At 53.8% G+C, this 24,259-nt stretch overlaps 8 protein-coding genes across 8 annotated transcripts; 4 read left to right on the top strand and 4 right to left on the bottom strand.

Moving 5' to 3' along the window:
- Positions 1 to 657: 657 nt before the first annotated feature.
- J4E90_007458 (uncharacterized protein) lies at positions 658 to 3,103 on the top strand (the record flags this gene model as incomplete). The annotated part of the gene is made up of 5 exons (XM_051436995.1): positions 658 to 792; positions 871 to 1,001; positions 1,052 to 1,604; positions 1,650 to 2,598; positions 2,649 to 3,103. The coding sequence occupies 5 exons, from the start codon at positions 658 to 660 to the stop codon at positions 3,101 to 3,103; spliced, it is 2,223 nt and encodes a 740-aa protein (XP_051288741.1).
- Positions 3,104 to 3,427: 324 nt separating this feature from the next.
- J4E90_007457 (uncharacterized protein) lies at positions 3,428 to 4,818 on the bottom strand (the record flags this gene model as incomplete). Its single annotated transcript, XM_051436994.1, has 2 exons — positions 3,428 to 4,397; positions 4,448 to 4,818. 2 exons carry the CDS (start codon positions 4,816 to 4,818, stop codon positions 3,428 to 3,430), a joined length of 1,341 nt encoding a protein of 446 aa, XP_051288740.1.
- A 1,219-nt stretch (positions 4,819 to 6,037) lies between these two features.
- On the top strand, positions 6,038 to 9,088 carry J4E90_007456 (uncharacterized protein; the record flags this gene model as incomplete). The annotated part of the gene is made up of 3 exons (XM_051436993.1): positions 6,038 to 6,446; positions 6,552 to 8,495; positions 8,964 to 9,088. 3 exons carry the CDS (start codon positions 6,038 to 6,040, stop codon positions 9,086 to 9,088), a joined length of 2,478 nt encoding a protein of 825 aa, XP_051288739.1.
- Positions 9,089 to 9,735: 647 nt separating this feature from the next.
- J4E90_007455 (uncharacterized protein) lies at positions 9,736 to 12,756 on the bottom strand (the record flags this gene model as incomplete). The annotated part of the gene is made up of 7 exons (XM_051436992.1): positions 9,736 to 9,747; positions 9,819 to 9,995; positions 10,075 to 10,158; positions 10,572 to 10,909; positions 10,954 to 11,072; positions 11,123 to 12,651; positions 12,712 to 12,756. The coding sequence occupies 7 exons, from the start codon at positions 12,754 to 12,756 to the stop codon at positions 9,736 to 9,738; spliced, it is 2,304 nt and encodes a 767-aa protein (XP_051288738.1).
- Positions 12,757 to 13,453: 697 nt separating this feature from the next.
- Positions 13,454 to 13,802, bottom strand: J4E90_007454 (uncharacterized protein; the record flags this gene model as incomplete). Its single annotated transcript, XM_051436991.1, has 2 exons — positions 13,454 to 13,602; positions 13,652 to 13,802. 2 exons carry the CDS (start codon positions 13,800 to 13,802, stop codon positions 13,454 to 13,456), a joined length of 300 nt encoding a protein of 99 aa, XP_051288737.1.
- Positions 13,803 to 14,659: 857 nt separating this feature from the next.
- Positions 14,660 to 18,371, bottom strand: J4E90_007453 (uncharacterized protein; the record flags this gene model as incomplete). Its single annotated transcript, XM_051436990.1, has 5 exons — positions 14,660 to 15,637; positions 15,689 to 17,093; positions 17,143 to 17,564; positions 17,929 to 17,949; positions 18,156 to 18,371. The coding sequence occupies 5 exons, from the start codon at positions 18,369 to 18,371 to the stop codon at positions 14,660 to 14,662; spliced, it is 3,042 nt and encodes a 1,013-aa protein (XP_051288736.1).
- Positions 18,372 to 20,520: 2,149 nt separating this feature from the next.
- J4E90_007452 (uncharacterized protein) lies at positions 20,521 to 21,702 on the top strand (the record flags this gene model as incomplete). Its single annotated transcript, XM_051436989.1, has 3 exons — positions 20,521 to 20,947; positions 21,004 to 21,345; positions 21,395 to 21,702. 3 exons carry the CDS (start codon positions 20,521 to 20,523, stop codon positions 21,700 to 21,702), a joined length of 1,077 nt encoding a protein of 358 aa, XP_051288735.1.
- Positions 21,703 to 22,124: 422 nt separating this feature from the next.
- J4E90_007451 (uncharacterized protein) lies at positions 22,125 to 23,198 on the top strand (the record flags this gene model as incomplete). The annotated part of the gene is made up of 2 exons (XM_051436988.1): positions 22,125 to 22,341; positions 22,387 to 23,198. 2 exons carry the CDS (start codon positions 22,125 to 22,127, stop codon positions 23,196 to 23,198), a joined length of 1,029 nt encoding a protein of 342 aa, XP_051288734.1.
- Positions 23,199 to 24,259: the final 1,061 nt, after the last annotated feature.

Genomic DNA, 24,259 nt, shown 5'->3' with positions numbered 1-24,259 from the left:
ACGAGCCAATGGCTTATCGAGCGTTGTTCTTGGGTTGATAGAGTGCGCGTAGCATTTTTTGAGGCGTTTGTTACATGTGTTGAGTAGGCTAGAGAAATACGTCTTCCAAGGGAGACGGAACCACTATCTTTTGTGCAGAAAGCTACCGTGGTGAAGCTTTGGTGACGTGCATCGACCTAGTGCCCCTCCCCGTCCTAGCCGGCTGCACATCGGATTACCAGTGCGACGGAACGATTGGGGCCAGGTGAATGGAATTGTGGGTTTCACGTGATAGATGTGAACAGGTGTCGCTTCTCCGTGCCCTGATGCGGCGGCCGGGCTCTAGCTTCCTTTGCTCGTAAGTCTAATTCGGGAACAGGTAGCCCACCTCCTCGATCCCGCAGCGCACGACTTTCTTGCATTGCTCCTTCCCTGCGAGCTTCCTTCCCATGCTCTCACTTGTTTGAGGTTTTCTTCTACGGCCCACGGCCACTTTTAATTGATTGCCTTTCTCTCGAGTCGCTTTAGACCAGGCTGCACCGCGTAGTCGCGCAAGCTTCGTGGTACCGACTACCCGTTCACCACCAAATCCAGCCTCAAGCCACGAATCCCTTCCGCCTTTCTGGACAACTCGGCAAACAACATCTGCGGTCGACCAGAGCGCCGATTTCCATCACCATGGCATCAACTGCGCGCACCACAGGCGCCGATGCACAGGCGGAAGAGCTGCGGAGGAGAAATGTAGCCGCACAATCACAGGCCTCCGCGCCAGTCGCTGCACAAGTACAAGAGAAGGAGAAATCCAAGGACAAGGTACGCCGTCTTGCAAAGTGGCATCAGAGCTGTCAATATTCTGGTGGCTGCAGGGACCTTTCGCTAACCAGACCGCAGCCTTTCAACATCATCTCCTTCCTCGACGAATACGAGTTCATTTGGGCCCCTCTGATTTTCACCTTCTTCGCCTTCTTCACGCGCATGTACAAGATTGGCCTATCGCCAATCGTCACCTGGGATGAAGCCCAGTAAGTATACCGGATCCAAGACGTACATGGCTAGTTCTGACTCGGTGCAGCTTTGGCAAGTTCGGTTCACACTACCTCAAGCGCGAGTTCTACTTCGATGTCCACCCACCGCTCGGAAAGATGCTCGTTGGTCTATCTGGATACCTCGCTGGATACAATGGCTCGTTTGAATTCAAGTCTGGAGAGACCTACCCTCCCGAGCTGGACTACACCTTCATGCGTCTCTTCAACTCTGCTTTTGGCGCTGTCTGCGTTCCGCTGGCATACTTTACCGCCAAGGAGCTGAACTTCCGCCGTCCGGTTGTATGGTTCGTCACGCTGGCTGTACTCTGTGAGAACTCGTACACCACCATCAGCCGTTTCATCCTTCTCGATTCTATGCTCCTCTGCTTCACCTTCACCACCGTCTTCTGCTGGTCCAAGTTCCACCGTCAGCAACATGACCCATTCTCTCCTGAGTGGGGTCTCTGGCTGATGCTCACTGGAGTTTCCATTGGTTGCGTATGCAGTGTCAAGTGGGTTGGATTCTTCGTTACTGCCTTGGTCGGATTGTACACCATTGAGGACCTTTGGCACAAGTTTGGAGACCTAAAGATGCCCAAAGTACGTGAAATGCACTGTCACAGCAAACTAGACTAATGTGTACAGGTTGAGCTAGTCACCCACGTCGCTTTCCGAGTCTTCGGCCTGATTCTCATTCCCCTCGCCGTCTACATGTTCTCCTTCTACCTCCACTTCATCATTCTCGAGAACAGCGGTCCCGGCGACGCACAAATGAGCTCTCTGTTCCAGGCTAACCTGCGAGGAACCGAGGTCGGCAAGAACAGCCCTCTTGAGATCGCATACGGCTCTCGCACGACTCTGAAGAACATGGGATACGGAGGTGGACTGCTTCACTCTCACGTACAGACCTACCCTGAAGGCTCCCAACAGCAACAGATCACTTGCTACCACCACAAGGATGCCAACAACGACTGGTTCTTCTACCCCAACCGCCACGAAGTCGATTACAAGCCCGATGAGGAGCTCCGCTACCCTGGAAACGGTGACGTTATCCGTCTCATCCACGCCCAGACCGGCCGCAACCTCCACTCGCACCAAGTCGCCGCCCCCGTTACAAAGAGCGATTGGGAAGTTTCCTGCTACGGCAACACAACCGTCGGTGACACCAAGGACCACTGGGTTGTTGAAGTTGTTCGTGACGCTGCTTCGAGGGATTACTCCAAGCTCCGAACGCTCACTACTGCCTTCCGTCTGAAGCACAAGGATCTGGGCTGCTACCTCCGCGCTGGCAATGTCAACCTACCTCAATGGGGGTTCAAGCAGATTGAGACAAGTTGCGTCAAGAAGAACAACCCCCGCGACGTCTACACCCACTGGAACATCGAGAGCCACACCAACGAGAGACTACCCCCGGGCAACCCTGGCGACTACAAGTCACCCTTCTTCCAGGACTTTATCCATCTCAACGTTGCCATGATGACATCCAACAACGCGCTTGTTCCCGACCCTGACAAGCAAGACGATCTCGCATCCAGCTTCTGGCAATGGCCCATCCTGCACGTCGGTCTCCGCATGTGCGGCTGGAACGACGACAGTAAGCACCCTTCTCCCATCACCTTAGATATTCCACTAACAAAATCACAGTCGTCAAGTACTTCCTCCTCGGCAACCCCTTCGTCTACTGGGGCAGCACCGCTTCGCTAGGCATTTTCGGTCTTCTCGTCGTCTTCTACCTGGTTCGCTGGCAACGCGGATACAACGATCTCAAGCAATCAGAGATCGACCAGATCCACTACGCAGGTATCTACCCCATCATCGGCTGGGCCCTTCACTACGCACCATTCGTCGCTATGGGTCGTGTCACCTACGTGCACCACTACTACCCTGCGCTGTGGTTCGCCATCATCGTCATGGGCTTCTGCCTCGACTTCACCACAAGAAAGCTCAGCAAGCAGGTACAATGGGCCATCTTCGCCGTTCTGTACGCCATCATCATCGGCCTGTACGTACTCTTCAGGGCCATCTCCTTCGGTATGGTCGGACCCAGCAGCCAGTGGAAACACCTCAAGTGGTTCGACAGCTGGAGGATCACCGACTAAGCGCCTTCACCTTTCGATTCGCCTCTCTTTGTGCTCAATGGCAACGAGGACCTTTTTGCTCGAGGCAGAGTGACGTCTTGGTCTTTTTGTAACAACATGTTTCTTCTTTCTATAAACTTTGGGGTATCTAGGGATCATGGATACCAGGCGGACGCATGCATTAGGGGTTTCTCTACGACCGGGCTAGCGAAGGTGTTCCTAGGGGCGGTATAAAGTTTAGAATCTTTCTGGAAGAAAATCAATGTCATGATGTAATCTGAGTCTACTCTGAGTCCGAGGTCATGTCTTGACAAGTGCTGATGATGTGTGTATATATTGTGTTTTTCATTTCTTCTCTGGCTTAACTACATGCCTTATCCCACTCTCTGTTATCTCAAACTCGACGCCCCTCCCCTCTGACGGCGGAGCCCACGGCGCGAATACGACCTTGAACCAGCGTCGCCACTTTGAGATGTGGCTCTCCTCTTGCTCATTCCATTGGTCTTGGCCGTTTACAGTGTGTATGAGCGGTCTGCTACCAGAAAGGACGGGTATCTTCTTCAGGGCAATGCGGCACGCGAGTTGGTTTGTCCAGACAAGTCCTAGCGAGGGTGTCTTTTGGACGTGCGCCTGTTCGTATTGCGAGTCGCCCCAGCCGGTGAACCAGCGTTGTTGGTGGTCGAGAGCGAGAGGGTCTGCGGAGAGAACGATGGTTTCGGCTGGCTGTGAGGCTGGATTAGTGGCATAGTCGTGGTCTGTTCCCTGACTTGCGCTCTGATTGCCTTGGCTGTTGGTAGATGTTGTCCGCGATGCTGCGTTTGAGGACGGCGCAGACGGCGCTTTCGTGAAGCGGTCGGCGACTTGATTGGCTACGACAACGGTTATGCCTTCTGTGCGGGCGAGTTCCCGGAGTAGGGCACCTAGCTGTACAAGCTGGGTTCCTCTTCTTGCCATGGCCGCTGCCCCATTGCTGGCGCCTTGCTTCTCGAACTCGGCGCGGTAGTTGGCAGCGACAGAGTCCAGGATGACGAGGCCCACGCCATGCTTTCTGATCGCTACGGGTAGCTGGTATCGTAGTATGTGCTCTTGGGATTCGAGATCTGGGGTTTGTATGCTCAGGACACGCGACAGTGAGGGCTTTTCGTCGGCAGGTAGTGAAGCGAGGGCCGGGTGGGAGGAGAGCAGCTGGGCGAGGCGCTTTGTAGATAGTGTTGCCTCGGTAGATATGTAAACTACTGACTTGGCGAGCCCTTTGGGAGGCGGCAGTTGTGAAGCCAGCAGCAGGGTTAAGAGGAATTGGGTTTTACCGGCACCACTGGAAGTAGTCAGTACAATGTCTAGTACGAGCTCATCAGATTGCCGCACCTCTCCCCGGTAATCTCTACCAGATAGCCACGCGGTATGCCTCCACCCAAGGCAGCGTCCAACTCTTCATCCAAGGTGCTTATGCAAGTCCAACCATCGTTCGGGGCATCCGGGATGCCCGAAGCGGAAAGGAAGGAATTGCCGACGGCAGCTTCCTCTCCGCCGAAGCCAAGCTGGAGATGCAGAGCTGCTATCACGGCATCAGCGAGCTTCCTCAGCTCACCGGCAGGCAGCTGGGCGCGTTTGGCGACATCGGCGGCGTCGAGGGTGAGCAGGTCATTGGCGGTGATGAGGGCCTTGTCGAGCGAGGGCAGCAGGTGGGTGTAAGGTTTCGCGTCAAAGTCAGGCAGCACCTGCAGCAGATCCGTCATGAGCCAGAGAGGTGTCGCATTTGCGCGGCTCTGCGGATGGCACGCGCGACTCTCGTTCCGGACTCGCCTTTTCGGTCAAATGTCACGGCGGGCGGAGCGTTGGAGGCGGACGGGATGACTGACTACGCGTGATGAAAGCTGCTCGCGACTGTTCGAGAAGCTCTTGGCCGCTAGTCGACTAGTCTATTCACGACAGCGTGGTGGGGGTTCCGTTTCTCCTATGGTCCGTGACCTACGTCACACCTGGATCCCCCGCTTCTCCACACGTTGGCATATCTCAGCCACTCTCCAATCCCAGTCCGCCCAAGACGGAGCCCAGACATCGACACCTCAGGTTGCCGTGCGTAGAGTAGAGCGCAGTGTGATCCAAGTAGCCATAGACCATAGTGCCATCCTGCTATCGTGCCCTGCACCCATTGCCGTGCCTCTCCTAAAGCTGCCCAGGTACATTTTCTCCGATTAACCGGACTGCCTACGCGACGGTGCGTGCCCTTTATAAGTTCGCGCTATCGCCGACGCTTCCACTCGTCCGTAACGTAGATAGCTGATTTCTAACAGGCCCACTAGTACACCTCGGGGCAGCCTTACGCGCCTACCGTATCCTCACGACCGAGTCTCTCTGACATTTGCTGTGCTTCGATCCGCGGCACACCTTTTCCGGTCCTTTATCCTGGTCCTGCTGCATCGTCGAGAGCCCAAGAGGCCCATTGGAGTACAGTAAGTCGTTGCGCAACAGAGTTACTTTGACTACAGCAGTTTCGATTACTCTCCACATCTGGACAAATTCCGCCAGACTATCCGCAGCTCATTTAGAGCTCGACGCTACTGTGTAAGTTGCATTCTCCTTGCATGGGCGTTTCGTTGGCTTAGAACATCGGGTCATTCACCTCTCTGGTCTGCCATGCTCCGGGTCACGTTCCGGGTCAGCGGTCGGCTACCTGGGCGGCATCTTGCATCGCCTGTCTCTTTTATTACGAAGCCTATCGCGCGTTTCACATGCGAAGTCGCCATGTGGACCCGCCCTAATTCTACTTTCGCCATTCGTCTTGACTCTTATAAGAGTCTTCCCTTCCCCAAGTACCTTGATGCTCTTTGCGAACTTTGAGTACCCATGCCGGCCTACTGTCTTCAGGACTGTCACTACTTCTATCGAAGTGCTCTGCGGCATCTCAACATTGCCACCTCCATCTCACCCCTATACGCCTAACTGACACGCGCCATGGCAGTCCGCACTTTCACCCAACCGTCGTCCCTTGAGGATACACTTGATAAGGCATCAAAGATGTCTGGCTCAGAAGGCAACGGCACCACCCGTTCGGCTGAGTCCGCGAAACAGAGTACCCAGTCTTACTCCTCAGAGGCACAAGCACCACTAGCAAGCCATACCAACCCCAACTCAAGACCAGGCATCACCTTCGCACACGAAGACAGTCTACCAAAGCTTCCTATCCCAGAGCTCGACAGTTCGTGCAAGAAATACATTGCCGCGCTCAAACCCTTGCAGTCTCCGAAGGAACACAGCGATACGGTTCACTCAGTAGAGGACTTCCTCAAGAGTGATGGACCTGTGCTGCAGGAGAAGCTGAAGAAGTATGCTTCTGGGAAGAACAACTACATCGAGCAGTTCTGTAAGTATCTTGACAGTTCACAGAATGAGCTATATTTGAGGCATTTCAGGATCGACAGTTGAAAGTGTGTCTATATCCGTGTATCATAGGCTGACCTATCGTTAGGGTATGATTCATATCTGAACTTCGATAACCCGGTGGTACTTAATCTAAATCCATTCTTCTTACTGGAGGATGATCCCACCCCGGCTCGCAACAACCAAGTCACTCGCGCAGCCTCATTAGTCGTCTCGGCACTGTCGTTTGTAAGAGCTGTCCGTCGCGAGGAACTACCGCCTGACACCATCCGTGGTCAGCCACTGTGCATGTACCAATACTCAAGGCTGTTCGGTACTGCCAGGATACCCACTGAGCATGGATGTCAGATCGGTCAAGACCCAACTTCGAAGCACGTGGTCGTCATGTGTTATGGCCAGTTCTACTGGTTCGACGTTCTGGATGACAACCACGATCTGATCATGACGGAGAAGGACATTGCTCTCAATCTTCAAGTCATTGTCGATGACGCGCAGGAAGTACCAATTCAAGATGCGGCCAAAGGAGCTCTGGGTGTGCTGAGTACAGAGAACCGAAAGGTCTGGGCTGGTCTCCGTGACGTGCTGCACAGGGAAGAGGGCTCGAACAACTCTGACTGCCTCAACATTGTTGATTCAGCATTATTTATCCTCTGCCTGGACTACACCGAGCCGCAGACGGGTGCCGACCTGTGCATGAACATGCTTTGCGGTACGAGTAAAATTGAGCGCGGTGTCCAGGTGGGAACATGCACAAACCGCTGGTATGACAAGCTTCAGATCATCGTTTGCAAGAACGGAAGTGCGGGCATCAACTTCGAGCATACCGGTGTTGATGGTCATACTGTACTTCGATTTGCTTCCGATGTATATACCGACACCATTCTCCGATTCGCGCGAACTATCAACGGCAGTGCGCCGAGTCTTTGGGCTTCATCGAGTCCTGATCCTGCCAAGCGCGATCCAGACAGCTTTGGCGACGTACAGACAACTCCCCACAAGCTCGAATGGGACATGCTTCCTGAACTCAGCACAGCACTTCGTTTCGCCGAGACACGTCTGGCCGATCTCATTCAGCAGAATGAGTTTGCGACTCTGGAGTTCCCGCACTATGGCAAGAACTTCATGACTTCGATGGGTTTCTCACCCGATGCTTTTGTTCAAATGGCTTTCCAGGCAGCGTACTACGGTCTATACGGACGGATAGAATGCGTATACGAACCCGCTATGACCAAGATCTACTACCACGGACGTACGGAAGCCATCCGCTCGGTAACAGAAGAATCGGTTGACTTTCTCACGACGTTCTGGGGCGAGAACCCAGCATCACAGAAGATCGAAGCACTCCGAAAGGCGTGCCAGAAGCACACCGAAAACACAAAAATATGTTCCAAAGCCCAAGGTCCTGACCGACACCTCTACGCTTTGTACTGCATCTGGCAGCGTGCCATTGACGAGTCAAACGACACAGCGAGCAGTGACGGCTGGGACTCCACACGACCATCCAGCGCCGACGCATCAGGCGTAGGTTCACCGAACCGCAACTCAGTCCTCTCAGAGAACGACTCCATATCGAGTTCGCCACCCCCAGCACCAATGCAGCACTCGATGCCCGCCCTCTTCGCCGACAACGGCTGGGACAAGATCAACCAAACCATCCTCTCGACCTCCAACTGCGGCAACCCCTCACTCCGCCAATTCGGTTTCGGTCCCACGTCCGCCGACGGCTTCGGCATAGGCTACATCATAAAAGACGGCAGCATATCCATCTGCGCGTCATCCAAGCACCGCCAAACCTCGCGCTACATCGACGCGCTGGAATCCTACTTCTTGGAGATCCGCAAACTCCTCCGCCAGATCAAGCGCCGCGGTACTTCGGCTGATAAAACCGCGACCCGCGCCCGCGAAGCGGAAGACAGACCCCTCGCCACCCGTCTCAAGAGCAGAGGCAGAATCATTCTAGGAGATGGTGGAAAACAACAAACGCCTGCAGAGAGTATAGTAGATGACGATGACGACGATGGTCTCGGTGGATGTAGGGCTCCCCCTTCCCCTCCTTCCCTTCTTTCCCTCGATGAAGTCTCGAGCTATGCTTCTTGTTCCTCTTTGCCTTCTTCTTCTCAGCCTTTTCCTACTGTGGGCGGTTTACCGCCTACGCCTCCTCATTCCCCGCCTTTCAAACCCATGACGCCTGTTTTGCAAAGCTCGCCGCGTAAACCTATTCCGGTTGTTAAAACGGTGAAAGCGAGGAAAGCGCCTGTTGCGGCGAGGAAACCGATTTTTTACTCTTCTTAGCGTTTTGTTTGTTCTCCTCTTTCCTCATTAGAGAAGTTTTCTTCTTTGCTTTCCTACATTATTGATGCGATTGAGCGGTATAAGTGGCATGCGCACACGAGACTTCATCATCAGCACCAACACACTACCTTGATTTCCCCCATACATCGTTTCTCGTTTTTCACTGTTTCATTGATCGCTGATTCTTACTTTTTTGCTCCGGCTATAGATGGCTTCTTCGATGCGGGAATGCTTCGTCAGGCACTCAATGCGAATCGAGCGCAGAACGAACCCGTCGAGCGCGACGTTATACGCAGGAATATCGGGAGGAGGTTGAGGCTGGCTGAGTACTGAGTGTGCGGAGTTGACCTGTTGATTTAGGTTGGTAGGAGATTGGAGGATGGAAGGCGATGGTGTGGAGAATTTGATGTGTGAGGATGGGGAATGTGAATGGGAGATAAGCGTAGTGACGAAGTGGGAGGAGGAGGCTAATGCAACGGCACACTCTCGATGTTGTTTGTGTGTTGGGTTTACCTAGTGTATCGCTTCTGTCGGATAACGTCTTCATAATCCATGTCCATACCGCCGTCATCCACCAAACGCACCGTTTCTCAATGTTGCTTGAACCCTTTTTCATTCTAAATACCAATGTACATGTATCTATTCCCTCAATGACATGACGCTCTTTACTTGACATCTCAACAACAACACCCAAACGCTCAGCCGTCCATTTGATCTAGTATATTTGATTCTCTACAAACTACTGCAAAGGAATAAAAGGGGGTATAAGTGACAAAAGACAATACGTCTATACATCCTCACGCAATACAAATGCCACCAAACCTGCGCTATGCTGAACCAAACCCGATTCCGCGGCCCTACAAAATGCGTAATGAAGAGAAAAGAAACGAGCACGCCATCCGACGAGCCAGCTGCTGCGTAGCTGTTGCCCACCGACGAGGGCGTCGGCCGCAGAGAAGGCGATGAGGTCACGGCTCCGGCTACCTCCGGCCCTATACCCAGTCAGCCCTTGGAAATACATACACAAAAAAACGTGTTTACAGGAAGAGGGGAGCTAACGTACTAAGACGCTGGAGCCGCCGACAGCGGCTCTTTGTTTTCCGAGCCAGCCTTTGGGTGCTTCGCTGCGTCTTTGCAGGATGACGGTGTTGCTGAGGAGACGCTGGTTCATGTCGTACCACATGGACTTGACCAGTGCGTTTTCGCGGCGCAGGTTTTCGACTTCTTGTTGGAGTTCCACCTGTTTGTTGGAGCACTTGTTACTACCATATCCAAGGTTGCCACGTCGCTGTTCTGGAGAGGGAGGGAACGCGACATACCGAGCCCTTCTCTGACGTCTCCTTCTTTGCGAGCTCGAGTTGCTCGCGAAGTGTGCTGTTGGTTGTGAGTTGATCTTGGAGGTCCTGCGGTTGCGGGTTAGCATGGGCGCGAGGAGATGAGTACAGGGTATGAAAAAGGAGAGGAAGTCGGATGAATAAGTATACTCTGGCAGCCAGGCCAAGGACAAACTTGCCGCACAGTCATTCGACGATTGCATCGTGTAGTACTCGGTGCCGCCCATGGTCGACTTGGTCCTCCGCTTTGGCGAGACTAGCTGCGCCATGCGGCCCCATGTAGTTTGCCCCGTCCCAGCTGTTGAAGTAGACATGTCCGATAGCGACTTATCCTTTCCGAGATGGGATCGATTTGGCGAAGCCGGCGAGACAAGAGTAGCCGCAGTGAACGAAGGTTCAAGCTGATGTTTCTTCATTGCCGAAACCGCTGCGTCGAACGCGGGAGAAGGCGACTTGCTGTGAGAGATCTGCTTGTTACTTACCTTCTTTGCTTTGTCCAGAGCTGCTTCGGAGGATAGCACAGTCTCGGCGATCTCCGAACTTGTGGTATCTAGCACTTGTGGTTGTACTTCTGCTGGGGCCTTGATGACAGACTCTATCCGTTCACGCATCTCTCGTATCGTTTCGACTCTCTTGAGCTCAAGAAGCTCTGGCGGTAGGTTTTGGCGATCGAGCAACGCTGCTCGTAAGAGACCCTGCTTCTCCGCGTTCGCAACTTCGAGCTCCCGTAGTCTGTCGTTGGTCCTCTCTTGCAGTACCAGTAGGCGCTCGTGTTCCTTTTGGACAGCAGCTGTGCGCGTATCGTCGTCGATGTCAGATTCTAGCAGAGTTAGCACAATCACAAAGATGAATCGGAATACATACTCCTGTTGAGTTCGTTGCGAAGTTCCGCCATTTGCAGGTCTTGTTCTCGTAACCGGCGACGAAGTTCTTCCAGCTCGGTTTGAGCAGTCTGTAGCTTTTCGTTCTGTTCCAGAAATGGTCTGCGGACATGTAATTAGTAATGCCCGATCCATATGAAGCTGTCACTTACTTCTGGCTGTTCTCATCCTTCTCTGTCATCATATCAGACCGTAGACCCAAATTCTCCTGCATCTGCTTGAGTGTTTCGCTTTCTAGCGACTTCAAACGGACGTTCAAGATATCGACCCGTTGTTGTAGAGCAATCGCATCTGCGCTCACCCGCCCATCAGACGCGGGCTTCGTGTCGGTATCTTGATTGGCGTTCTCGTCTTGCTCAAGCTCGTCTTCCAGGCTTCCGCCACGATCAGCATGATTGGATGATTCTAGTTCTCGTATCCGTTCTTCAAGCTCTTGTTTGGCATCTTCTGCTTTGTATTGTAGTTCGCGAGTCTGCTCCAACTGCTTCATAAGGAGGAGGTTCTCATGCTCGATTCGGGTGCGCTTGCCCTTTTCTTCAAAGATGGCCTGCTCTCCGTTGGCAAGCGTCTGACCATTCTCTTTGATGATGTTCTGCAGGATATCGATGCGCTCCTCGACGCCTTCGAGCTGAGCTAACCGTTCACGAGCTTGTTGGTAGTCTTCGCGTAGCGTCTCCAGTTGTTTGGTTTCCTTGGTGAGAGATTCGATCTTCTTCTTCAGGTTCTCGTTCGCCTTGGCCTTTTGGCTCAGCTCGTCGCGTTCTGCCTTGACGACTTGCAGCTGATCTCGCAAGTCCTGTTTGGATCCTTCCTCGCCCTCTAGCCGATCGAGGCGTCGCTTCTGGCTTTCCATGATTTCTCTCGTATGTGCGAGGTCTTGTTCGAGCTGGTCGATGTACTGTCTGTCGCGCAGCAAGTCGTTCCGTAGGTTTTCGACATCGTCGGATTGAGCGCGTTGTGCCTGGCCCGCCCGAACATCGAGATAGGCAGTCGCTTCTGCGACTTCCTCTTCGAGCTTGGATATGCGTTCTCGTGAGGTCTTGAGCTCCTCGAGTAGTTTTCCAACTTGCGCCTTGAGTGCTTGCCTGTCCTTGTTCGCCTCGAACAGCTGTGCCTCCTGCTCCAACTCGTTGCCTGCCGGAGGTGGCTGGCCCGATATTGCTCGTGTGGGCGTTCTATACCCTGAGAGAACTGGCTCTGAAGTCAGCTCGGCATCGACGCCTAGTTCCGACATGCGTTGGTCCAAGGCCTGCATCTCTTGTATGGCTTCGGCTATCGTCTCGGCCGTCTTCTGGCCCAGCTTGGGCATAACCTGCAGCATGCGCTGGTTGCTGCGCGGCGAGAAGCATGCGGCCAGTAGCACAGCCATGGTGAGCTTTGCAACCAGCATTGTCGATCCATCCCTCGCGCCTGCCTTGAGGTCTGGTATCATGCGCTTGGTGAGCACGGGCAGCTGCTCGCATTCTTCGCGTATGTAGGTCGAGGTTGTGCGTTCGATGTATTTGAGGTTCTGCCATCGCGGTATCCAATTGTCTGATTGGCGGCGGTGGTTCTCTTCGAAATTTGGGAGAGACTCGTTGAAGTAGTCGGCGTCGATGTCGGCGAGGATCTGCCACAGTATTTGGCCGTCTTCGAGCTGGCTCAGCGACGTGATTCTGTGAGGGAGGTCGAAGGTGTTGACCTAGACGCGAAGGTCAGCTAGTCCACTCGGACGTGTAGGAGGCGGCACGTGGAGACGTACCCAGTCGAGGAGAGCCTTGAGCAGCTCGGGCTTGAAGTCGTCCATGGTGGAGTGTCGCGGGGCCTGGTACCCGCGTGTCGGTCTGTCAATGCTGTTATGCGGTGCGAGTAGAGTGAATAACAGTCATGCATCTCGATGTCTGTGGTTTTGCGGTGAAGTGTACGTGCTCCACCATGCACAGGCTGAGTCCTTGCTCGAGGACGTGTCGCGCGCGTCGGTGAGGTTGGGAGCCCGAACGCTAAGCCGGAATGCAGCACATGCCCGCGGCGACGTCTTGAATCGGTGTGTAGCGAGGCGTAGAGTCGTGCGATGGGCGTCGAGTGAGGGGCATCAGCCTGACATTCCCTAATTGCCTTTTGACAGACGGAACATGACGCGCATAAAGCCGCCGCTGTTCTGAGACGACGTGCACGGGCAGGCCACACCCGCGGGGAAAGAGCCGCTGCAGGGTTCCTCCATCCTACCCTACGGTGATCACAGCACTCTCTGGCGTAGCAACAATCTGCAATGGTGATACGTAGGGCTAATGAATTTGCTGTGTTTATCACAGTCAATGTTGAGGATGGGTTGTATATGCTCTACAGAAATTAGAATACTGATGAATTGTCTAGTTGACATTCTCGTCCAACTCCACCCTGTCCGATCCAAGAGTAGACTCCAGACTCCAGTCGTATAATCATGAGCGCAATTAAATAAAGGGTCATTCCTTCCAATTTGTTGCCCTCTTCCTTCCCGATCCGGCCTACTCCTTGTTGTTCTGCGTGGTAACGATGCCATCCTCCTCGATTTCGCACTTGTACACGTCGCTCAAAGTCGACACCATGTCGAGAGCGGCAGCGGGGGCGGTGGCAGCAAAGCCCTTGATGATGTTGTACTCGTGGGTAATGACGCCTGATATTATGTTAGCACATGTCCTCTACCGGTATCGCATGCCTCGTACCCTTGGCCTGTCGGATAGCCTCCTTGCTCTGCTCGACAATGTCGTCGGGTGTGTCGTTGGGCCAGCTGATGATGACGGAGCGGTGGGGTGCGCTGGCCATGACGAAGGCAGCGAGGAACGCAACGAGGAAGGAGAAGATGGCGAAGCGCATTATGTCTTGGGCGACTTGGGGCTGCGGAAGACGGTTGAGAATAGTGAGAGCGTCAGGCAGCCGTCTTATCGTATTGAAATGCTTTTGGACGTCGCGAGAGGTTTACTGGTGGTGCTCGGCGTGGTTTGTAAGTGTCTAGGAGCGACTGGGCAGGTGCATGTTTCAAATGGCTGGTCCCGAGCCGAAGTTCAAAGCGCGTCATCGCCTCACATGTCACACGGCAGTCGCTCCGCTGGACCCCTCGTCACATCGATGCAACCCTGGCCACAATTCATTGCAACATCGTCACTGCCCTGTCTTTGTTGTTTCCATTCACCCCGACGATAGTACAACATCACGCAAGTGCATATCAAGTTTGGAATATGATCCTGTATTCATGTACATAGACTTGCCACCTAGCTCCAGGCTCACGGCAAGTGCCATTGCAAGGGGTAGATGAAAATGAAGAGGCCGCCCATACGGCGACAGTGCTCGTGCTGTTCGTTTTCGTGCTCATGCTGAAACGTTCCTTTTAGTGCACCAAGGTGCCGTATCGTGAAGACAAGTGATGGCTGGGGGAAATGAAGGGATAGAATACAATCAATGAAGGGGGAAGGGAAGAACGCCGTGTAGCCCAGATCCGTACGCCGAATATGCCGAATGCTGCCTAGGCCGCGCGATGATGCTCGTGTAGTCGTACTATACAAGATCGATCCGCCCAATCAGACAGACAGGACCGATACATGGAAGAAAGATCAAACCATCAAAATGACAACGCCAACACCAGTGTACTCTACTGGTAAGCATGTTGCGTAGTGATGTGCTTTTGGACAGACCGTAGCTCGTCAAATCATAACCTCGTTGACCGCTTGGCTCTTCTAGAACCAGCTGCCGTTGCCGCCGTTGGCCTGAGGGATGCCGTACTGGTGCTGCTGCTGGTAGCCAGCGTAGCCCTGGCGGTTGTCCTGAACAGGGTTGTGCATGTGGTGCGGGTTGCTCAAGCGGTGCGGCTGGCGGTGAGGTTGAGGTGAGATGATGCTCGGACCATAGTTTGCGGTTGCAGTATACATGGGTGTCTGGTAGCCAGAGGAACCGTTGGGAGGCTGGTACTGTGCCGGGGCCTGGTTGAAGACCGAGCTCGACTCAGAACCTGGCCCAGCGCCGGGCGAACCTTGACCAGATGAAGTACGGCCAGTGTAGGCAGCCAGGCGGCTCTCGCGCTCGCTAACCTTGCTCATGATGCGACGACCGTAAGGGGTCTGGCGGATGGATGGCAGAATCGGACGCATGGCCTCGATCAGGTGCACGCACAGCTCGGCGGGAGCAAACTCGAGTGCAGTCTGGATAACGTAGTTGCCGTAAGAGTCGCGCATGAGCTGCTCAAGCTGCTCGACGTCAAGCAACTCCTCAATCATCATGCCCTTGACGTGCGGCTCAGCGCAGCGGATGCACTTCTCGATGACGTTGGAACTGAACTTCTGCTTAGACAACTCGCAAATCTTGGTCTGGAAGCCCTGGCACATGGGGGTCGTGAAGGCCGCATCGTTGAGGTCGAGGATGTACTGAACCACGTAGTTGCCAAATGGATCCTGCACAAGGTGGAAGCTGTGGGCAGTGATCTTGCGGATCAAATCGACCTTCTGGAAACCGACGGCGTGATCAATGCAACGCTGAAGAACACAGCATCCATGGCGGTGGGTACCAACAGTGATGCAGTTCTCGCCTACAGCATCGAAGATGAACTGGGCCTCCACGGACTTGAGGTGGTTCAGGCACTTCTGAATGACGTGGTTGCCGTTCAGATCCTGGATGAGATCGACGACCTGTCCAGATAATGCGTGAATAATCATCTGAGTCTGGGGACGAATTAGCTCGGAAGTGGGAGAATACCGGGGGTCGTAACATACCTGATCATCGGTGGAGATGAACTCGATCATCTTCTGCAAAGCGCGAGTGCCGTGCTGATTGAACGCGATCTGAACCATCGCAGGGGAAGCGTTGCGGACAAGAGTGTTGCGCTGCTCATCGTTGCAGTACTCTAGTAACTTCTGGCAGAGGTAGTTGCCGAAAGGATCAGTCATGAGTTCAACGACGTGAGGGGCAGTCTCATCAAAGATGATCTGGATGTTCTCCGCGTTGCGCTCCTCGAGCTTCTTCTGCAGAAACCGACAACCATGCTGATCCTTGCACAAACTGTAGATCTCGTGACGGGGCATGGTCTTCAGATCGTAGTTCATGTACTTGTTGGCGTCGTTCTGCAGACGACGGCTCTGAATGACGCGAGCCTGGCTGTCCTGTACACGACCACCTGGGCCATAGGTAGCGTATGGGTTGTACTGCGACGGTCCGTTACCGTACATGCCGTTGGGAGCATAAGCAGTGGGTCCACCGTACTGAGGACCGGGCCCACCTCCAAGGTTGAGACCATTCAAAGCACCGTTCAGCATGTTCATGCCGTATCCATAGTATCCTGGGTTGGCAGCGGAAACACTCGAGTACTGTGACATGGCTGGTGAACCGACAGTCGACGAGACTCCGCCGTTGCCGTTGGCAGCTGAAGTCATACCAGGACCGAAAGGTGCAGCGCTTGCGTGCAAGCCTGACTGCGGAGAACGGTACTCAGACTCGCGATTACCGAGTGAGAGATCGCGGCTGTTACGGTTGGACAGCACATTTGACGGAATGCGACCAAGGCTAGCGTTGTGGTTGTGGAACTGCTGCGAGTGCGTGAAACCGATACTATTGGCGCCGTTCGCTCCATTCTTCAGGGTCGGAACGTCGTTTGTAGAGTACGACTGAGTCAATTTGGGCATGCCGTTGGTCGGGCCACCGTAGCTGGAGCGCTTGGACTCATTGTTCTTGGGGCTGAAGCTGAACTCCACCGAGCGACGGTTGTTCTTGGGAGTGATCTCGGCGCCGTTGGATCGACCGGACTCATAGTCGTCCATCTGAGAAGCTTTACGGAAAGTGTTAGCAGGAAGGGACTGTTGAGCCTGACGATGACGGTGTCCGTTCCAAGCAGTGGACTGAGCATCCGGGCCAGGGGACTGTGAAAGGGCCAAATCAAGTGCAGCGGAAGAGGCAGAGAGGTTCGTACCATTACCAGCACCATCACGGCGGACCAAGACTGGAAAGTCGTCCTTGGTATTACCCATCTGCAGGAAAGCCTTCTGGTCTTGAGTGGCAGCTGATGCGTCATCACCAAACAAGAAGCCGGCAGTATCAATATGGCCAAGAAGCGAGCCCACATCTGGAAGATTTCCGCGGTTGCCGTAGTCCATTCTAGTAACGGGCATGGACATGCGGTTGCTCCTATTTGGGTTAGCAGTGTTTGAGGTGATGTTGTGCTGAGCCAACTTACTTGCGCGCGGCCGGACTCAGTGGAGTAAAGTCGTCGTTCTCGAAGTCGTCATGCTCCTCCTCAGAGTTGCGACGAGATCCTGGCATCGAGTGCGAAGGCAAGTTGCCGTTGCTCTGGAAGTTGGCGGGAGGGGAAGTGACCTGGGAGTTGGCACGGCTACCGCGTGTGGTCATACCCGGGTTGATACTGGACATGCTGAAACGGTTCGGACGCGACAAAGCGGACGGGAACCCGTTGCTCTCGTTGTACTCGGGCGGGGTAGTGGGCTGGCTATGCGCAGGTCCGCCGTAGTGAGCATCAGCCGAGAATCGGTTGGTGTCACTCTCGCCGTGCTGGGCTTGCAAGTTGAGGAGCTCCATCTCAGCGTCGAATCGCCGTTTTGCTTCTTTGAGATACTCGTGTTCGATCCGTTTTCTCTCAAGCTAGCAAGCTGTTAGCTGGTCACACGGACCGGCGAGGGTGTTTGAGCGCGTTTGTCGTGAGGCAACAGCGTCGCTCGTGACGTAAGACGATGCAGATGGGAAGAGATGGGAAGAGATGAGGATATAGATAGGGAATAGGGTCTCAAATGAGACAGAGAAATGTACAGGAGTAATGATAGCAAAGCTAGCTTTTGGAGAGGCGGCGGACTTTTGTTGTGTAGGAGAGACAAAGGCAAAAGACAATTGTTGGTCAATATGGGCGTCGCCTGGACAGGTGGCCTTGGCAACGACTGCAATCTTACTTCCAGTAGGATTTGTGGGTGACAAGTGAGAGACGCAGAAAGACGCAGTGAAGTAGACTTACAACTTGGAGCTTGTGGTACGTCTGTTGGGATTGGTCGTTAGCCCGAATTCTTGGTCACCGCGTATGTATAATAGCTAACGGACAGCAGCTCTACCAGCGCAGCCACTTTATGTCGTTTCAAGTATATCCGACATGGCTGCGGTAGCTACTGAGTACCGACATGCAAAGCGCCGCGGAGCCCCAACACTGAACATCCGCCTCTTACGTGTACGAGAGTGCCCACATACCGCTGTAGTAAACTCGGCCGGCTCTGCCGCTTGTCTACGTTGTTGTCCGATTGGCGACAGAGGCGTGCTCATGGTCGGAATGTTGTTGGTCGTGAAGCGGCGCTGCAGGGTCGCGCGGCCATCGCCGTTCTGAGCGGCGCGATTCAGGGAAAGGAACGACTGCTCTTCGCGCGGGGATCTGAGGCCGTTGCCTCCTCCCATGCCTTGGTAGGCCATACTGACTAGAATACTAGAAATACACTGCCGTCACGTCAGCGCGACTGCCCTGGGAGCTGGTGTGGGGGATTGGCGGGCGGTGTGAAGTTCACATGGCAGCCGCGACCGCTTCGCTGGAGACACGGAAGGCGCATTTACATACAGATAATTCGTACACGGGGCAAATGCCCTTGCTGCCCTCGCTGCTCGCTGTTTGTGGTCGTACAGAGTCGGGACGGAAGCGTGGTTGGAGGCTCGGTACGTAGGCAGGAACGGAAGTCGATGTGGTGCGGGTCGCAGCAGCGCGCACTCGATGGCCTATGCACAGCACGAGTCGTGGGTAAGGACAGTCGGAGCAAGTCTGGAAGGGTTGGCCAACAGTTCAACTTCAGGCGCCGAAAGAGCAAGTCTATAGATGGTGCGGGAGTGGAGCGTTGGACTTGAAAGCTCAGGGTCCATCACTGATCAGGGGACGATGTGGCGCTCAACTAGTGCTGGGTGGGATTCCGCACATATTGCCCATCTGCTGGTCGCGTACTCTGCCCAATTGAGGTTTTGGACCCTCCTGTTCTCCCGCAGCTGTCTACTGTACATGCGCAGCTACTGTAGAGACTATCTAGCACGCAAACGCGCATCGCATCCCAGGATTAAACATACGTTGTAGTCATGGCTTCGGAACGCGGTGCTAATCGAATCTGGCAACCCACCTTCTGTGTGTCGTCCCAGCCTTTGACGCAGCTGTCACAGCCTTCCGCTATCCAACGCGGCCCACTCTAAATCGATATGCGCGGCAAACGTGGTTCTGAATGCTTCTCTACAGCGCGTTCCAGGCCCCTGGAGTGGGATGGAGATGCCGGCGGGCGGTGCGCAATGCCCTCACGTCATCCGGCAGCTCTTCGCCCAAGAGTCCCCCAGCCAGTCAGGGTTGCAGCATCTAGTAGTACCGCAATAAGTACTAGGAGGGGCAGTGTAGCTTCCACGGCCGAAGGACTGGCGGGGCATCGATCGTCTCAAACACCGACGTATGCCGCTACGCGTGCCGCGCCATTCTGGTAGACATGTCGTGCAGGAGGACTGAGTGTGTCTCTGACTGTCTTCTGCTACCGAAGGTTTGGTTTATTTATCGGTAGGCGACATCGACCGACTCTTGTTGGATTCCCTGGCCTTGCATCTCACCAAATGCCCATCTCTTTGCGACAATGGCGATCTTTATAAATGAGGCGCCTCGTTCTCCCATGCAGCCGATGCGGTTAGATGGGCCTGACCGCTCTCGTTTCAGAATAGAGAACCAGGCATTTCCCCGCACGCGCCTTGCATCCGCCAATCAGCAGGGGGATCAGGGTGGGCTTCGTGGAACCGGCTAAAAGCAGGCCAAAGCGGCGCTCCTGTATGTAACATGGCCAGAGGAAGTAACGCATCCAGAGGCATCGAGCGCAATTCATGTCTGGTTGGCAGGCTGTTACTTGCGACTTCCTCATAAAGTTTGTCGAAGCAGGAAGCAGCAACACGTGTGCCATCGACCAATCAGGTAGCCACGCTATCGGACCTCTGCACCCGAGAAGCAATGCACGTCTGCGCCTGCCGTTCCTATTTGCCACCCTCCACAGCATTCCTGCAGAATAGCCTCGGAGACAGATGCAGGGTGCCAGTGACTGCACAACGGGGTGTGCATTGTCACCGAAGTGGCTGCGTTCTTCGAAGGATGATCCAGGTTGCAATGAAGAAAAAGAAATGATTTTGCGAGGCACGTCATGTTCTACCACAGATAGTAAACGCGCATTTTGGTTTAGCAATCTTGGTGGCTCTGCTGGTCCGCATGCCTACACACTGAAGCACTTGTACACTTTCATGCAAGTGCCCTGTAAGGCTGCCTACAAGTAAAGAGTCTTGCAATCTTTTCCCTAGAGCTTACTTGGTACTCCTCTATTCGAACGAAACTTTCTTACAATGTCTAGTTGCACAAGCACAAGAGAATGCGAAGCCGAGGCTGCGACGTCGTCGGCTCCAAGTCCGCTCAATTAGACACATTTGGCGTCGTATGGTCCCCTCTTTTGACGCGATCGGACCCGCAGCGCGCTATATAGACCTGGAGATCATGCATAAGTGACAATTCCGATGGAATGCTCAGGTTGCGCACTCTGACTTTCGTACATTGGATGCAAACGTAGATATGTCGAAGTTACTGCAACACGTTTTTAATATCGCTGGAACAACCGCTGGCCATATCACACTCAACCCTCTAGTCACGGCTGCTCTACTGTGGGTATTGACGAAAGGGCCTACACAACTTCGCAGCCAACTTACTACTCGGATCCGCGCACTTCGGGACCCGTTTCGCTATGCACAGCTCGTGAAGGCTTTGAAGTGGTGCCTGATAGCTGGAACAGCAAGAGTCGTCAACAAGCAGCTTAATCATGTTGCCCTGAACGCAGGCAGATTGCGAAGTGAAAAGGCGAGATGGAACTGGAGCCGGGAGGTCGCAGTCATCACAGGAGGCTGCAGTGGTATTGGAGAGCTGGTAGTGAAGAGGTTGATCAACAAGGGAATCAGAGTGGCAGTGCTAGACATTCAGCAATTGCCTCCAAGTTTGCAAGGATGTAAGACACATGAATACTCACTACGCTGAGCTGCCTGGTACTAACGAAGACGACAGACGCCGGCCTCAAGTTCTTCAAGTGTGACATCACCGACTCCTCTGAAGTCTACTCAGTCGCCGAGAAGGTCAAAGAAACGATGGGGGCACCTACCATCCTCATCAATAATGCAGGGCTTCTGGCATCCCACACCATCCTCACTACGTCCGACGCGTACCTCCGAAAGATCTTCGATGTAAACGTCCTCAGCAACTGGTACACCACCAAAGCTTTCCTGCCAGACATGCTCCGACACAACAAGGGCCATATCGTGACGATCGCAAGCACGGCAAGCTTCATCGGTGTCGCTGGCCTGGCAGATTATACAGCGACGAAGGCGGCTATTCTAAGCTTCCACGAAAGTATGTTCCTTGTCCCATCTCTTAGCTGCAGTATGCTGACCCAAGTTAGCGCTCACCCAGGAACTCAAGCACCACTACAACAGCCCAAACGTTCTCATGACTTCCATACACCCTAATTGGGTCCGTACACCTTTGATAGAACCTGTGGAGCAGGAACTCAAGAGGCGAGGTTCTCCCATTCTTGAGCCGACTGCTGTTGCCGATGCAATTGTCGGACAAATCATGAGCTGCAGCGGTGGCCAGATCATCTTACCAAGCGCTGCGGGCAAGGTCAGCATGCTGAGGGGATTGCCGAATTGGGTACAAGAGAGTCTCAGAAGCGGCGTGAGCAAGACGATCTACAATACCGTGAAATAAGTTTAATGGAATCCTGTGTGTGAGAATTCGCAACTTTAGCGTGTTGTGCTAGGAAGTACCACACCCATCACACACTGCATGCGGCCCCCGGGAAGAAATGTGCTGGCCTCGGCGGCACTCATGCAGCGAAACGCTTTGTGTGGTGGTACGAACATGACTTGCCGGTGCGAACCAACCCTTTACAGTAGGTTTGGGGGAAAAGCGTAGAAAACTGCATGCACTGTGCCGTGCCCTACGCATAAGGTGTGTGTGGGCTTTGCCGTGGTGCAGGTGTGCCGGTGCCATTCACATCGCTAGCGTATCGGTGAGTCGCGTCCAAACCGCCGAGGAACGCGTCGCGTCTCACTCAATCGACCACTTTACCACAACGACACACAACATCGCCCACACGACCTCAGCCGCTAAAACAGACGACGGAAACCATGGCAGAACCACAAGAAGATGTTCAGATGGACACCCAAGACATTGAGCTGGAAACACCACCTTCAGATGTCTTCATGGCACCTTCAATATCCAAATCAGGCATTCTTGGCGGGAAGTCATATTCGCACTTCTCGCCCATACCCAAGCAGGTCGCAGATGACATGTCTGGAGAAGTCGTGCTAGGTGTCGATGAGGCTGGACGAGGTCCAGTCCTAGGTACTAGGCTCCTGTGAAAGTCTTCTTCATCCCTAACGCATACAGGCCCGATGGTGTATGCCCTCTTTTACCTACCGATTGAACTCCACCATTCCCTTCTCGCCGAAACGCACCACTTTGACGATTCAAAAGTCTTGACTCCCGAAGTCCGCTCGAACCTGATGCGCAAACTGTGCACCCAGGGCTCAGATCTCTACGAAGCTGGTGGATGGGCAACACGCGTAATGTCTGCACAAGACATCTCAGCGCACATGCTGTCCCCAAATGTATACAACCTCAATGCGCAAGCCATGGATGCGACAATCGACCTGATCAAGGGAGTGCTGGCACAAGGCGTCAACGTCAAGGAGATCTACATCGACACAATTGGCAGACCAGAAATCTATCAGAAGAAACTAGAGAGGATCTGGCCCACGATACGAATCACAGTCGCGAAGAAAGCTGACAGCCTATACCCCGTCGTCAGTGCAGCATCAGTATGCGCCAAAGTCACCCGTGACGCGGCCCTAGATGTTTGCTACGAGCCCTACCAGAAGCGCAACACAGCGGCGAACGAAGATGCCGAAGTCAAGGTGGCTTGGGGCTCTGGATACCCATCAGACGCGCGGACAACGACCTGGCTGAAGCAGAATATGGACCCTTTCTTTGGCTGGGGTAGCGAGACGCGCTTTTCGTGGGGAACTGCGAAAGAGCTACTGGAAGGGAAAAAAGCGGATGTCGCTATTGACTGGCCTGCTGAAGATGACGGCAACGACATGCGTATGACAGACTTCTTCAGCGGCAAGAATGAAGGCGGCGGCGACGAATTGGTCGACTGGTTTGGGAAGCGTGTCACCCAGGAGATGGACGTATTTTGAACGCTTCATTTACAGAGACTGACACCACGAGAACCGCTGAGAGAACAAAACATGCAGGGCACAACGATCGGGCGCATTTATCGGTCCGTTCCAGACCCGCACAGGGCGTCAATATTGCAAGCAGGGTCTACCAACCGGTCAGCCCTACAGAAGCAACGTCATGCCCCGGCCATGGGTTTGACTCGGTTGACGTACCCGCGCGCGAGTAAATATACCATCCATGCAACACAGGCAACCTTTGAAGGCTTCATCTTCCCCATGAACCGGATAAAAGACATGATAAATCATACTAAAGCCATTTTAACGAAAAAGGTCGGCTTCTCAGTCGAACAAGTTTTTGTTTTTCGGTATTCAAAGTTTGGAGTGCGTGCGTGTCGGTAATTGACTGTACCAACGGTTGTACATACAGTGCACTAACCATGGGCGAAAGCCCGCGCTTCACAACAACAACCGTGCTCCAACCATGTCATTATATAGAAAACTCGAGTCACCGCCTCTGCACCGCCTTTTTGGACTCCCTGTACTTGTCAGCCCCAAACGCATACTTTACAACAGACACTGAAGACGTAAATATCTTTGGCGCAATCACTCGACGCTTTGTCTACCTAATCTTATCAGGCGCAACCTATCTTTACAACAGAAAACACTACAGTTCTCGAAATGCACAACGGCGACCTCGTTTATCAGACCCTTTCCCGAGAACTTAGCGGGTCTAGGCCGAATGGACGGAGAGGAGGAATAGCGAAGCGCGGAGAAGGTAGCCCATCCATAACACCTACCCGCCACGAGCAAGACACCGAAGCCTCGTACTTCCAGGGCACGACGTTCACCAAAGAAGATGAAGAACCCAATCTCGACGCATATCCTCCCTCGCCACCGCTATCGCCCAAAACGACAGTACCACCAAAAGCGCCAACGAGACACCTCGCGGAACGCAAACGTGGCCATGTGCGTCATCGCACATCGTTGAAGCGCAGATCGAGCTGGAATCCGAATCTCAAGCAAGAGTTCCTACGACGGGCTTCGATTGACTCTATAATCGCTCCGTTCAAGGATACGAT

Source organism: Alternaria incomplexa (assembly GCF_024043165.1).
Source record: "Alternaria incomplexa strain BMP 0042 chromosome Unknown scaffold_11, whole genome shotgun sequence".
NCBI lineage: Eukaryota > Fungi > Ascomycota > Dothideomycetes > Pleosporales > Pleosporaceae > Alternaria > Alternaria incomplexa.
This window is presented reverse-complemented; position numbering and strand designations above follow the sequence as displayed.